At 42.5% G+C, this 16331-nt stretch overlaps 1 protein-coding gene across 1 annotated transcript; it reads right to left on the bottom strand.

Annotated features, from left to right (window-relative positions):
• Window positions 1-14997: 14997 nt before the first annotated feature.
• On the bottom strand, window positions 14998-15738 carry LOC145821531 (uncharacterized). The gene has a single exon (XM_082918054.1). It carries the CDS (start codon window positions 15736-15738, stop codon window positions 14998-15000), a length of 741 nt encoding a protein of 246 aa, XP_082774180.1.
• Between the last annotated feature and the right edge of the window lie 593 nt (window positions 15739-16331).

Genomic DNA, 16331 nt, shown 5'->3' with positions numbered 1-16331 from the left:
TTTTGGACCTCATGACGAAGGTGGTAGCAATGGTCGGTGCCATGACCGCGCTGCTGATGGTACACACAATACTTGGAGGGGTTATGTCTGGCTGGGAGTGGGTCAGGCAGAGGTTGAGGATCGAGGGGTTTGAGATGGCCTCTTTCCATCAAGACTTTTAGTGTGCTAGTCAGGCTCATATAGAGAGGGGTAAAAGTTCTGCCCTGAGCTCGGCCTGGGTCGGCGGTTTGTAGGCTTGGATTGGCAAAAGGGTTGGTTGTGGCGACTGTATTGATTTCTGCGGGTTTGGGAATAGCGCTACTACCAGCATTGGCACTCCCTGAAATCACCCTCCTTGTCGCTTCACTTGTTCTGGGAATGATTCCACTGTTGAACGCATTCTCGATCTGAACCCCCAGTTCATGCAAACTTTTGAAAGTGAATAGCGGAGCGACTATCAGCTTTTGCAACATATCATGCTCGAGGTTTCGCACCATCATCTACACTTGATCTCTCTCAGAAGGGCGATGATCTGTCATTTGTGCTGCCTTTGCTCTCCACCTCGCAATGAATTCCACAAAAGGCTCTGTTGGGTTCTGGCGAGTTGCTTCAAGCTCTTGGATGGTCATTTCAACTTCGGTATTGTAGAAATACTGATCGACAAAGGCCTCAGCCAGTTCTTCCCAGTTTTGCTTCACTGTATCCTCCAATTTGGCATACCAAGTGGCTGCTACACCCGACAGGGTTCTTCCATACAGAGAGAGTTTATGTGGCTTAGTCAGACCCATCGGCTTCAGGATATCCAAGAAAAGCCAGATATGCACCATAGGATCTCTAGACCCGTCGAAACGGTCAATATGTGGCATTTTGAATATGTCTGGGAGACGTACGGCACCCTCGGTGTACCCATCTTCAATGTCGGGAATGGAGTTAAGGCCATGTACCTTTTTGAATTGCTTCTCAAGGTTTGCAATTTTCACTGCGGTCAGATCGAGCTCATTAACATCAAGGGGATAAAGCCTCTCATTAGGCTGCACCAGGGGTCTGAAAACTCGGGCTTGAGCCAACCCTTCTTGAGGATCTGGACCCTGCAAATCTTCAGTTGGCGGAAGTGGGTCAAAGTTCGGCTGGGGTCCCAAAGCTGGATATGAGGCAGATGCCCTAGATGGGCGCTGCATTTCAATACTGGTCTCAACCTGCATGGCAGTTCCCTGATTTAGCGCTGCTATCACGGCCACAAATTCTTTCGAACCCTGTGCCATCACGGTCTGCTGAGTCTGAACAAAGGTGATGTGACTGGCGACTGACGGATCAGATGAACCGGTGAGCCCTGACTGGCTTTTCTTTGCCTTGCCTCAACGAAAGAACACTGGTTGCCCTTGAATTGAATTTCTGACCTAACAAAGTCTATCAGCACTAGTCCAATGTACCCGGGGGGATATCGAAGCCTTCTGAAGCTATAGTTCCAGGACTATCTAGCAAAAGAGAAAACATGCAGCATCTCAGCCTGATTTCACCAAAACAGATATGAGCATAACAGGATGACTGTGCCTCCTACTGAATTCTACCCCAAAATTCTGCCTGTAAACTGATACCCTCAGGTAAAACTGATTCCCTAAATACTGATCCTGATGCCCACAGGCCTGATACTCAAACTTGCAAACTGATACATGCATTCCCTGTAGAGACGTACTCTAAAAGCACATAGCAGATAATTGAGAGCCAAAACACCCCTATGTTGGGGGAGGGTTTCCCTGTCCTATTTTGTCAGGAGCTAGGGTTTCACTACGCACGCAGCGGTTTCAAACAACCTAAATCGGGTAAGCAACTTGCCCTAACTTGGAATGGTCACTATGGATTCCGAATATGTACTAGGTCGAATGGTCAAAAAGGGTGCCCCGGTAAAACTGGGGTTTGTGTTCCCATACTGGCAGAGCCCATAACCGGTCAGCCTTATGGTCATGCCTTGACAAGACAAGCCTCCGGCAAACCGTTCAGGAATAGCAGATGGCAAACACGGTGTCCTAGGCGCACCAATGCACATGCAATGCAAAGAAACACACAAGTGTAGTCAAAACAAGATATCATGAGTTCGAGTCAAGTTCTCTAACTCCCCAGCAGAGCCGCCAAAAACTGTAGACGTCCCCAAACGCCCCGGGAGGGCGAGTCCCCCCCCCCCGTTCTGTTCATATTGGGGTCACCACAGTTCAGGACTCTCTAATTGTCACGGTTCTAAATCTGAACCAAAAAGTCCAAATCCGGCAAATTGTTTTCAGAAAACAGATTTTGAAAGAAGCGCCAAACATGGACTGCTTTGTCAGATACAGAGTCGCCACCTAAATGTTTTATTGTGGAGAAATTTAGGAAACCCTAACTCGTTGCCTAAGGCCACGTGTCCGTCATCACCAAAGTTGCCTCGGCTCGAGAACTTGGGTACGATTGGGGAAGGTCACTTCGTGAGCACCCCCGCTCGCCCGATCAAAGATCGGCCTCTACTAACCATGATATCTATTTTTGAAAACTTTATGCGTTCTTATTCCGGTTATTAGCCTAGATTTACTATGTGATGCACACAGCATACAAGTATAGACTGGATCGCCTGAATTGGAACAAAACATTTCATGCTTGTTTATTTGAAAATGGTTTGATGGTGCTACCCGCAAGTAGGCTAAGATGTGGATTTGCCACCCTCGGGTGGGCTTAGAAAACATGATTTTGCCACTATCTAGTGGGCTTAAAACTCACAATTAATGAATTGTTCCAATTCAAATAACCCAACCTTCACCCACAGGAATTCAGGCAGTTATATCACATAAGCATATAGCCTCATGGTAAGCATGCTATCATGGCAGTCACTCACACATATGCAAGGATGCTAAAGCATAAAACTTACCGAGTACTCCAAGCCAAAACAGAAGCTAATTAGAAATCCATGCATGATCCTAACTATACAGAAATGCCTAATGCAACACATGCAAAAATGCAACTAAGATAGGCTCGGCTATTCTAAACATGGCATATGAAATGCTACAGCTAACAGGTATTCAACTTTGGAATTGAAATACAATGCAGTTAGTATGATGCGCCGAGCCCGGTGCATGCAAGACAGATGAAATGAATGCAAACATGCTATCATACTGTATGCTAATTGAAACATGCCCTAATCTAACCATCATAAGCTGATAAATAAAAGGGAGAAAGACGTGGGGTTGGAAGACATACATCACACACACGCACACTTATTATAACATTGCCCTCGCGCAGAGGGTTCGAGTAAATAATATACAGTCTCAATTGAATAATTACAGTCCAAATATGTACAAAACCCTAATTAATTAACAAATTAAATTGGGAAAGCTATAAATTGGCATGCAAGCCAGGGACTGCCTCAAATCTACTCCGGATGATGAATGATGCATGCTCGGGTTGTCTTGTGCGGAGAATCCCTCGCGATGCCCCAATTTGCCTCTGTTTGCAATTGTTCTTGGAATGCGTGTCAAGCTCCAGAAGGCTGCCGATTTATGATTTGCTGCAACAGAGAGCAACAAAGGGGCATGGCAAAGTATTTTCACATATGTATGCATGACTACTCTTCAGGGAGTGTAGTCCTCGATCCTCGTGCCACCAATCACGCATCTCGATACATGATGGCCGAGGAGTCGAATTGCACGATATATGAAATGAATGCACATGAAAACACAACACGGCCTAGACTCCATCATGGATAATCCGGAGTGTCGGCGACCAGGAATTGAGACACGTTCCGTCACTCGGAGTACGAAACGTTCCTCGTTTCCCGTGGTCGGGCTAACTCCTATCCCAAACGCAATGCAATATGCATGACATGCATAAATGCAATTCTAACATGCAATCTAGCATACACAATGCTATGAAATGACATACACAATGCACGATGTGACAAGGCATACACAATGCTCTAACATACAACCTAGCATACGCAATGCTATGAAATGAAATGGCATACACAATGCACAATGGATTTACACCAACATGAGTGGACCTCATCCACACTCACATCAGTAGCCATTAGATGAAAATGAGACTCTCGAAACACGTGCACGCATGCACGCAAACCGATGATTGAACCTAAGGCATAGTAGGCAACTCTAACAAGGCATGGCAAGGCATGAAATGTGGCATATAATCATGTAATTCCAGCACTGAAATATGATACAAAACAGCCCCGAAACATGGAAACATGGCACCCGATGCATGGAATGAACCCCGAAACTCGAAACTAGGCACACGGAATGACTTATAGCTATACAAAGCATGCATTATTTGATCATGAAGCATGAAGACAGAGGCAAGAAAGTCCCAAAAAATGCATATTTCCAATTTATAACAAGTCTCAAAAATGAACACAAATAGGGCTAATCTATCATGCAAAAATGGCCCTAAAAGAGAGATTAAACACAAAGGGACAGCAGCTGGCCCCAAATGGAAAAGAACCCTTCAACAAAGTTTAATAGGGGCTCAAAAAAAGGCACTTTACAGTTTACATCAAGCCACGAAAATAATAAAAAATAAGGCCAAACTATCATGCAAGAAAAGGGCCTAAAAGAGGGGTAAAGAGACAAGTGGTAGCTTCTGTTCTCAAACAGAGGAGAGCCCTTCAACAAAGTTGAAGAGGGGCTCAAAAAATGATATTTCACAGTTTATGGAAAAGTCCAAAACAGCTCACAAATAAGCCTAAAATACTATGCAAAAATTGGCCTAAAAGAGAGATAAAGAGGCAAGTGATAGTAGGAGACCTCAAACAGAGGAGACCTTTTCAACAATGTTGAAGAAGGGGGAAAAAGCTTGCAAGTATGGCTTAGATAGCATGCAAAACAAGACAAGAAAGAGGGAAAAAGGGACTCACCCTTGTAGAGCCAAGCTTCAACAACTTTTGGGCCAAGTTTGGGAGCTTTTCACCTCTAGAAAGCAGTCTCAAGTTGCTGGAATGGAGTGTAGATTGATAGGCTAGGAGTTGATGTAGAAATGGCCAAGAACCGAGGTATTTTGAAGCTTGGATGAGAGGGATATAGAGAGATGTGTATACCAAGCTCAAAACAATTTTTCTAACCCTCTCAAATGCAGCTGGAAGTGCTGGTTTTATAGAGGGAGGAGGGGAGGAAAAGGGGGGAAAAACTGATTCAAATTTTTCCCTAAAAGGGAAGACCTTCGGGCAGTGGGTCAAATACAGAATAACTGGCACAGCTGGAACACACTCAGGAGGGCAAAAAATGGCCGGCCAGGTTCAAAAGGTTCAGGTGGCCGGCCGGCCAGGCAAGGTGGTCGGTCGGCCAGGCAAGGTGGCCGGCCGACCAGTTCAGGTGGCCGGCCAACCAGGTCAAAAGGGTCAAAGCGGCCGGCCACCCCCTAGGATGAAGCCCCAGAAGTTAGCTTTCGAATGCTGCAAAGCTTGCATCAAAATTCCTCTTGTACAAAAAGTTATGCTAGTTTTTGTGAAGCCGCGCAGATTCGGTCCAAACCGATTTCAACCAACCACATCTCCCCCACCCGAACTTGTCCTTAGGATATTCTTGAGTGAAAAATGAAGCCCCAGAAGTAAGCTTTCCAACGGTGGTGGCCTCATATCTTAATTCCTCCTGTACAAAGAGTTATGCTCGTTTCGGTGAAGCTGCGCAGTGTTTGGTGCTCCCGGATTCAAGCTGAACCACTTTGGACCACCTGATTTTTCTGGTCTTCCATCTGATTTTCTGGTCAAACATGTGGCCACATTGAAGTCCCAAAAGTTATCTTTCCAATGGCGCCAACCTCGCATCAAAATTCCTCCTGTGCAAAGAGTTATGCCCGTTTCGGTGAAGCCGCGCAGATTTGGTCCTACCCGAATTCATGCCGAACTTCTCCCAAACTAGTTTTCCTTTCTCTTCTCCTCTTTTCTTTGACTCCGAACCCCTAGACAAGGTGTTTTGAAAGATTTTTCAAAGATTTCATCTCTCTTTCATTCATTTCCACTTTGTCCTTGCTCGGTTTACCGAAAAGCGCAACATTTGACAAAATGCGAGCCTCGGAACATCGTAAAAACTTTATTTTCAAAACGTTTTGAAAGAGAGGGTTTCAAGTCTAAAATCTTTTGATCAAGATTATTTCGGTCCAAAAAAAAGGGTATGAAATTGAGATTTGACTCTCTCCTTACTGAAGAAATCAAACCTTTACACTGCACAACTTCCAAAGCCATCAGTCGCATCCAAGTCTTAAAGGCGGTCAAAAATGGGGTATCTACACAATGCATCAACTTTGTGTGTGTTTTGTAAAGCTGAGATTGAAACTGTGAACCATGTCATGGTGTCTTGCCTATTTGCGTCAATTGTGTAGATTTAAATGCTGAATTGGTGGGATGTTCAAGAGGCCTTACCTGGAGCTGTTGAAAGGTTACTTCAATGGTGGGATAGCGAAAAATTTGGGGGGGGCATACCTCTGGTTGTGCTGTGGTCCTTGTGGAAGCTTAGAAATGATGTTGTGTTCAATGCATTAGTCCATAATGTGGCTGAGTTATGTGAAGTGATAAAAGTCAAAGTTGCATTACGGTTGAGACCGTATTACTCAGAGCATAGTTTTACAGTTTAGAATTTTGTGCTTAATCTTAGGCAAATGAGAATGTGCATTTCAGGAAGAAGAGTGTAAGGTTCTTGCCCTGTCTTCTTTGTCTTTGTTGCTGTGTTTTCTCTAGCTTTTATTATTCTAGTTGGATCCTCTCCAACTGGGTCTTTATTGATGTTATCTGTTGTAATTGTAATGCATTTTGATCATCAATAAAGTTTTTTGCTGAAGAATTCTTGAAGTAGTTTGTATTTTTTCCTTAGATTATAATGAGAGGTTACAATCTATATTTATACAATATTTCTGTAACAAACTAACAACCTAACTATACCACTAACCAACTACACATTATCTAACTAATCAACTAACCAATGCTGTTACAATCTAACTAAAGCTGTTACAGAGTATTACAGTATACACCTGCAGTACATTATACTTCATGGACCTCTTCCTTATCATGCCCCCTCAAGCTGAGAGGGGGAAGACCAACACGAAGCTTGGAAGTGAGGAAGGAAAATCTGGCAGTGGATAAGGACTTTGTAAATATGTCAGCCAATTGATCTAAAGAGGGAACATATTTGAGAAGGAACTTGTGACCTGCAACCTTTTCTCGGATGAATTGGTAGTATACTTTAATGTGTTTAGACCGATTGTGGAAGGCTGGATTAGCAGCTAAGGACAAGGCAGGCAGGTTGTCGCACCAAAGAACCGGTGGAGATGGTTGTGGAATGTGAAAATCAGCAAGAAACATTTGTAACCAAGTGATCTCAGCAGCAATGTGAGCTAAGGACCGATATTCAGCCTTGGTCGAGGAGCGAGACACAGTGGATTGTTTCTTGGAGGACCAAGAAATGAGATTGGAACCCAAGAACACACAGTAACCAGAGGTGGATCATTTATTAGTGGCATTACCAGCCAAATTGGAGTTAGAGTAGGCAGTGAGATTAAAAGAACTAGGAGCAAACAGAAGACCATGAGAAATGGAGCCTTTAATGTAGCGCAAGATACGTTTAACAGCTGAAAAATGACCCATAGTAGGAGCATGCATATGTTAGCAAACTTGGTTGACAGTATAGGAGAGCTCAGGTCGAGTGATAATGAGATACTGAAGGGCATCCACAAGGCTGCGATAGAGAAAATATTGAGAGAATGAGAGAGAATTAAAAGCAGTAAGAGAGGGTTTAGCTGAGGTAGGTGTGGCACATGATTTGCAAGTAGTCATACATGCTTTAAGAAAAAGCTCAGAGCATATTTTTGCTGGGAAAGAAATAAGCCTTGAGCAAAGGACTGAACTGAAATGCCTAAGAAATGGGAAATATCCCCTAATTCTTTCATAGAAAAGACATTGTGCATTTGAGTTAATAGAGAAGCAAGATAGGACTGATTAGAGTCAGTGAGGAGAATATCATCCGCATAGATAAGAAGAAAGGTAATGGAAGAAGAGGTAGAATGGATGAAAAGAGAAGAATCACAATGACTCTGAATAAAACCTTGAGAGAGGAGAAAGGGGGAGAAAGTTGAATGCCATGCCCGAGGGGTCTGTTTCAAGCCATAGAGGGCCTTGTGAAGTTTGCAGACAAGAGTATGCTGAGAAGGATCAACAAAGCTAGGAGGCTGCTCTATGTAAACTTCTTCATCTAACTTGCCATGTAAAAAGGCATTAGAGATGTTCAGTTGTTTGAGAGGCCAATGATTATAAAGGGCTAAACGGATGAAAATGCGAATAGTTGGTTGTTTGGCCACAGGGCTAAAAGTATCATGAAAGTCAATGCCATGTTGCTGATGAAAACCCTTAGCCACAAGTCTGGCTTTGTGCCTTGCAATAGAGCTATCAAAATTTTTCTTCACTTTGAAGACCCATTTACATCTTATAGCTTGTTTGGAAGGAGGTAAAGAAACAAGAGTCCATGTGCCTTGGTGTCGAAGAGCAGCATACTTATCAAGCATTGCTTGGAACCAGACTGAAAAAGTAAGAGTAGACTTATAAGAGAAGGCTCAATATCAAAAGAAGAAAATGAGTCAGCAAAAGAAGCGAGGGTAGAAAAAAAACAAGTAATATGAGATTTGGATCTGGTTTGCATAGGATAAGAATTGATAGCAGAATGGGAGGAAGAAGTAAAACAACAAAAAGAGAATTAATAGGAATGGAGGGATGTGAAGAAGGCTTAGCTGGTAGAGCTGACTGAGACAAGATAGAATGATGCTGGACAGAGCTAGGCTGTGTAGACCGGGCAGGTGGAACCTGAGCAGTAGACTGTGGTTGTGCAGATGTAGGCTGAAAATGAGGCTATGCAGATATAGGGAAAGTAAGAGAGGCAGAAGACTTGGTTTGTGTGGACTGCTGGGGCCAAAGCAGACTTGGATTGAGAGGAACTATGCTGAGGAGTTGGTGACCAAAAGAAATCCTATAATTGAGGAAGAGAAGAAACAAAAGAAAGAATAGTAGAAGAGGAAAAAGGAAATTCATGTTCATGAAATGTAACATGTCTAGATAAATGAATTTTGCCTGTCTTGGGATCTAAACATCGATAACCTTTAATACTAGGATAATAGCCTAGAAAAACACAAGGAGTAGATTTAGGAGCTGTAGACGTCCCCGAACGCCCCGGGGGGAATGAGGTTCCGTTCTGTTCGTATTGGGGTTCACTACAGTTCGAACTCAAATTGTCACGGTTCTTAATCTGAACCAAAGAGTCTAAATCCGGCAAATCATTTTGAGAAAACAGATTTTTTGAAAGAAGTGCCAAACATGGACTACTTTGCCAGATACAGAGTCACCACCTAAATATTTTATTTTGGGGGAAATTTAGGAAACCCTGACTCGTTGCCTAAGGCCACGTGTCCGTCATCACCAAAGTTGCCTCGGCTCGGGAACTTGGGTACGATTGGGGAAGGTCACTTCGTGAGCACCCCCGCTCGCCCGATCAAAGATCGACCTCTACTAACCATGATATCTATTTTTGGAAACAATATGCGTTCTTATTCCGGTTATTAGCCTAGATTTACTATGTGATGCGCACGACATACAAGTATAGACTGGGTCGCCTGAATTGGAACAAAACATTTCATGTTTGTTTATTTGAAAATGGTTTGATGGTGCTACCCGCAAGTAGGCTAAGACGTGGATTTGCCACCCTTGGGTGGGCTTAGAAAAACATGATTTTGCCACTATCTAGTGGGCTTAAAACTCACAGTCAATGCATTTATTCCAATTCAAATAATCCAACCTTCACCCACAGGCATTCAGGTAGTTATATCACATAAGCATATAGCCTCATGGTAAGCATGCTATCATGGCAGTCACTCACACACATGCAAGAATGCTAAAGCATAAACACTTACCGAGTACTCCAAGCCAAAACAAAAGCTATGTTAGAAATCCATGCATGATCCTAACTATACAGAAATGCCTAATGCAACACATGCAAAATGCAACTAAGATAGGCTCGGCTATTCTAAAGATGGCATGTGAAATGCTACAACTAACATGTATTCAACTTGGAATTTAAGATACAAATGCAGTTAGTATGATGCGCCGAGCCTGGTGCATGCAAGACAGATGAATGAATGCAAACATGCTATCATACTGTATGCTAATTGAAACATGCCCTAATCTAACCATCATAAGCTGATAAATAAAAGGGAGAAAGACGTGGGGTTGGAAGACATACATCACACACACGCACACTTATTACAACATTGCCCTAGCGCAGAGGGTCCGAATAAATAATATAGTCCCAAATAAATAATTACAGTCCAAATAAATACAAAACCCTAATTAATTAACAAATTAATCTAGGAAAGCAGTAAATTGGCACGCAAATCCATGGACTGCCTCAGCTCTGTTCCGAATGATGGATGATGCATGCTTGAGTCGCCTTGCGCGAAAATCCACTGTGATGCCCCGGTTTGCCTCTGTTTGCAATTGTTCTCGGGATGCGTGCCAAGCTCCGGAAGGCTGCCGATTTTTGATTTGCTGCAACAGAGAGCAACAAAGGGGCATGGCAAAGTATTTTCACATATGTATGCATGACTACTCTTCAGGGAGTGTAGTCCTCGATCCTCGTGCCACCAATCATGCATCTTGATGCATGATGGCCGAGGAGTCGAATTGCACGACTCAATATGAAATGAATGCACACATGGACACAACAGGGCCTAGACTCCATCATGGATAATCCGGAGTGTCGGCGATCGAGAATTGAGACACGTTCCGTCACTCAGAGTACGAAATGTCCCTCGTTTCTCGTGCTCGGGCTAACTCCTATCCCAAACACAATGCGATATGCATGACATGCATGAATGCAATCCTAACATGCGACCTAGCATACACAATGCTATGAAGTGGCATACACAATGCATGATGTAACGAGGCATACACAATGCTATGAAATGAAATGGCATACACAATGCACGATGGACTTACATCAACATGAGTGGACCTCAGCCACACTCACATCAGTAGCCATTAGGTGAAAATGGGACTATCGAAATGCGTGCACACATGCACGCAAACCGAGGACTGATCCTAGGCATAACATGCGACTCTAACAAGGCATGGCAAGGGATGCAAGATGGCATACAAACTCACAAATTCAAGCACTGAAATGTGATGCTAAACATCCCCGAAACATGGAAAAATGGCACCCGATGCATGAGATGAACCCCGAAACTCGAAACTAGGCACATGGAATGACTTATAGCTATACAAAGCATGCATTATTTGATCATGAAGTCTAAAGACAGAGCCAAGGAAGTCCCAAAACATGAACATTTCTAGTTCAAAGCATGGCCAAAAAGTGCTAGCAAGATGGACTAAAGTAGCATGCAACTTTGACTAGCAAACATGGTTTACATGGCAAATATGTGAAGCATATAGAATCTCACCAAACCAGAAAAAATCAGTGAACAAAACATGTGAAAATAGGCCCAAATAACCACTGAAATGAAGCCAACACATGCAAAAATGATGAGTTACTTTAGAGGGCCATGCGAGGAGTTATTAAGCACATGCAAGATAGACATTTAGCATGGCATAAACAACCATGAAAATCAAATATGATAGCCCTAAAACTTACCAAATTGACCCTGGAAAGTGGCTTCAAAGCATGCAAGATAGGGTCTCTTTGGAAGGCCGAAATGACCACCAAACAAGTCAAGGAGAGAGGGGGTCACCCCCCCTCTGATTTGGAGGCTCAAAACAGTGCACTAGCCACTGAAAATCCACTGGATTTTAGTGGCTAGAAGGCCAAACAAAGCATGCAACAAGAGCTTAGGTGTAAGGCTCAAAACAAGAGACAATCAAGCGTACGAGGAAGCATGAGACCTCAAATAAGAAAATTACCTTAATAAAAAATGAATATGATGTCAAAACAAGCCTTTTTCCAATTTATAACAAATCTCAAAAATGAACACAAATAGGGCTAATCTATCATGCAAAAATGGTCCTAAAAGAGAGATTAGAGGCAAGGGACAGCATCTGACCCCAAACAGAGGAGACCCCTTCAACAAAGTTGAAGAGGGGCTCAAAACAAGATACTTTACAGTTTATATCAAGTCTCTAAAATAAACACAAGTGAGGTTAAAACAACATGCAAGAAAAAGGCCTAAGAGAGGGACAAAGAGACAAGTGGTAGTAGCTGGCCTCAAACAGAGGAGAACCCTTCAACAAAGTTGAAGAGGGCTTAAAACAAGACATTTTACAGTTTATGACCAAATCCAAAACAGCTCACAAATAAGACTAAAATACCATGCAAAAATGGGCCTAAAAGAGGGATTAAGCACAAAGGGTGAGGAGAAGACCTCAAACAGCAAAAAGTCCCAATCAAAAATGAAGAGGAGCTCAAAATATTACTCTTTACAGTTCAGGTCGGAGCCCAAAAATGTAAGCAAAAGGGGGCTAAGATATAGAATAAAATAAGGCAAGAAAGAGGGAGAAGAGGACTCACCCTTGTAGCATAACTTTCCCGCAGCTTCTGGTCCAAGAAGAGGAGCTCCTAACCTCTGAAAAGCAGCCTCAAGTTGCTAGAATGGAGTGTGGAGGTTGTAGGCTTGGAGGTGGTGTGTAAAGGTCAAGAACAATGGGTGTTTGGAGCTTGAAAATGGAGAGCAATGGAGAAGGGAAGGGTGTATGCTCCAGCTGGTTTTCTAACCCTTTAAAATGGTGGTAGAGTGCTGGTTTTAAAGAGGAAGAGAGGCCAAGGAAAGGGGGGGGGGGAAAACAAATTCAAATTTCCCCCTCCAAAAGGCAGCCCCCCGGATACAAAATCTGGGAGAAAACAGAGGGTATAGCTGCAAGGCACTTGGAGAGAGGATCACGGCCGGCCAGGTTCAAAAGGTTCAGGTGGTCGGCCGGCCACCCCCCCTGGCCGGCCGGCCAGGGGTCAAAAGGATCAATTAGAATTACTGGCCGGCCACCCCAAAAAGGTGGCCTCCCATGTGTGCACAACACAAATATGTGGTCAAAACCCAGAAAATGTGAACCAGGAGAGAGAAAAGCCAACCTTTTAGAAGGGTTCAAAAGGGTCAAAGACAATTACTGGCCGGCCTATACATATTGGTGGCCTCCCAGGTGTGTACAACACAAACATGGGGTTTAGGGCTAAAGAAAGTGGCCCCGGGGTGGTCAACATTAGCTTTTTAGTGAGGAAAACGGGCGACGGAGAGCGATGAAGAAATAAAGATGGCTTTTCAGAACAATTGCTGGCCTCCCACCCTCCTACAAGCTTCCTAACAATGAAAATAAGGTCTCCACCAAAAATGAATCAAAACGGATGCAAAGCGAAGGTTCGGGGACTGAAACACGCGGCCCGGGGCCCCGAAAATGGGCTGTTAAGCACCGGAGGTGGCATTCGACCACGAAGTTGGTCTCTCGGGCCACAGTGTTCCTCAAAAGGGAGGAAATAAGATGTGTGCCTCGGTCCTGAACCGAGGCACACGGCCGTCGGCTCCGAAAAATCGGAAACCGGGCTCCAAATGGGAAAAATGGCCTACGACCACGAAACGTAGCCTACGGCCACTGAGAGATGATCTACGAGACCTCTCTCTCCCTTCGGGAAGAGAAGACAGAGAAAACAGGACCTGGTTCGCAAACCAAGGCAAAGCATAAAAGAGCCCCGAAGTCTGGAGGCAAGGCTTGCAGCCGGGACTCTAAAACTTCTAAACGAACACAATATGCAATATCACCGAGCGCTCAATCAGTGATGTCTGAGTCTTAAGGTCGGTCAAAAATGGGGTGTCTACAGGAGCCAACTTATGAGAAGTATAAGGTTTAAGCCATGGGAAACAAAGACAACCAAACACTATAAGTATAGAGTAATTAGGAGAAGTGTGATAAAACAACTCAAAAGGAGAGCAATTATCAAGAGAAACACTAGGTAATCGATTAATCAAATATGTGGCAGCTGCAATGGCATCAAACCAATAGAGAAGAGGCATAGAGGATTGATGAAGAAGAGAAATAGTAGTTTCAGTGAAGTGTAAGTGCTTCCTCTCAACCACTCCATTTTGAGATGGAGTATGTGAACATGAAAACTGATGGTGAATGCCATGAGTGTGTAAATAATGCTAGAGAGGATGATTCTTGTATTCACCACCTCTATCATTACGAAGAATTTTAAGAGGAAAACCAAATTGTTTTTCCATAAAAGCTTTGAACTCCATAAATTTGGCACACACTTCACTTTTATAAACAAGAGGATAAAGCCAAGTAAATCTGGTAAAATCATCAATGAATAACACATAATATTTGTAAGGAGAAGCAGAATTACTAAAGGGACCCCATACATCACTGTGAATCAAAGCAAGTGGATTATTGTCAGTGGAATTAGACAGTTTAAATGGTAGTCTATGACATTTGTCTATAGAGCAATGTACACAAGAAATTATGCTTTTATTGGAAACTATAGATAAAGGTAACTTGTGTTTATGCAAATAAAACTTAAGAAAGGATGGATGGCCTAATCTCTAATGCCAAATGTCAGTAGAAGTAGCAGATGTAACTGAACTATTGTAGGCATGTGATAAAGCAGTGGATAAAGTGTGAAATTGATATAATCCATTGGCATAAAAACCTCTATGGAGTATCGCCTTGGAAAGCTTGTTCTAAAGAGCAAAAGAAGAATGATCAAATGTGATAGAACAGTGATTATCTTTAGCCAAGTGATGCACAGAGACAAGATTAGAGTTAATGGAAGGAGCATGCAAAACTTTGTTTAGTTTGAAAGAATGGTGAGGAGTAGGCAATATACCTTGACCTGTGTGAGTGATAGGAAGTGAAGAACCATTACCAATAGTGACTTGATCACCAACAGTGTAGGGTTGAATGTAGTTAAGTTGGTGAAGATTATTAGTGATATGATCAGAAGTAGCTGAGTCCAAAAACCAGGGAGAGGAACAAGAACCATTGTCCTCAGTTAAAGAGGTAACATATGCCTTAGATGGCTGAGACTAGTATGGCTGAGAGTGAGACTGAAATTGTTGAGGCTGAGCCACTTGTGAAGACCGAAATTGAGTATCTAGCCTGTGCCAACAGTTAAGATCTATATGATTGGCTTTGCCACAGATTTGGCAAACAATGCCAAACATAGACCTTCCTTTTCCTTGAGATTTGCCACTAGAAGATCTGCTTGAATAGGATCGAGTGCCTCTATGGGAACCTCTATAATCACCACGAGAATAACCTCTGTTATGATGATAAGAAGTAAATCCTCTAGAAGAAGTAGTAGAAGCATTAAAATCTTTCACAGTTGCATAAGCAACAGTTAGATTTGAAGCTTGTTTTAATTTCCCTTCAATGTGAATAGCCTCTGAACAGAGTAGAGCATAAAGATCATCCATAGGAATTGACTCTACACGAGTTCGAATAGCCATTTTGACAACATCATATTCAGAAGGTAATCCATTTAGTATAAGAAGAACTATATCTTCATCTTCCACAAATGATGAAGCAATACTCAATTGATCAACAACACTTTTGATTTTGCTCGGATACACCTCCATTGAGTTTGATTCCTTTGAAATAGAACTCAATTTGTTTTTTAATTGGTGGATATGAGACCTAGAGAGAGAGGTAAAACGTTTTTCGAGAAATCGCCAAACCTGACCACTGGTGTGAAGATGCAATACTGAAGCAAAAATCGCAGGAGAGAGAGTAGCAGTTATGCAGCTGAGGAGATGTGCATCAGTCATCTTTCATTTAATATCTTATGGATTTGGAACTTCTATTCCTACAGCATTTCCCACTGTATCAACAGGACACTTCTTGGATTGATCAACAATTGTGAGTAGATCAGTTGCTCGAAGAAAATTTTGTATTTGATTCTTCCAAATAACAAAATTCGAGCTATCTAGCTTCACTGTCACAAGAGAACTAAGATTTGATATCAGTAGATTGAGATTCGAACGAATTAGAATAGAAGATGACTCCATTGATGGACCTTGAGGATTGCTCGTTAGAGCTTATTCAAGCTCTGATACCATGAAGAATTCTTGAAGTAGTTTTTGTATTTCTTCCTTAGATTATAATGAGAGATTACAATCTATATTTATACTGTATTTCTGTAACAAACTAACAACCTAACTAATCAACTAACCAATGTTGTTACAATCTACACATTATCTAACTAATCAACTACACATTATCTAACTAATCAACTAACCAATGTTGTTATAATCTAACTAAAGCTGTTACAACTATTACAGAATATTACAGTATACACTTGCAGTACATTATACTTCATGGACCTTTTCCTTATCAGTTTCAAAAAAAAAAAAAAGGGCTC

The sequence above is a fragment of the Camellia sinensis genome, chromosome 3 (assembly GCF_055761805.1).
Source record: "Camellia sinensis isolate YWXY chromosome 3, ASM5576180v1, whole genome shotgun sequence".
NCBI classification, from domain to species: Eukaryota; Viridiplantae; Streptophyta; class Magnoliopsida; order Ericales; family Theaceae; genus Camellia; species Camellia sinensis.
Note: the sequence above shows the minus strand (reverse complement) of the source record. Positions and strands in the feature narration are given on the sequence as shown.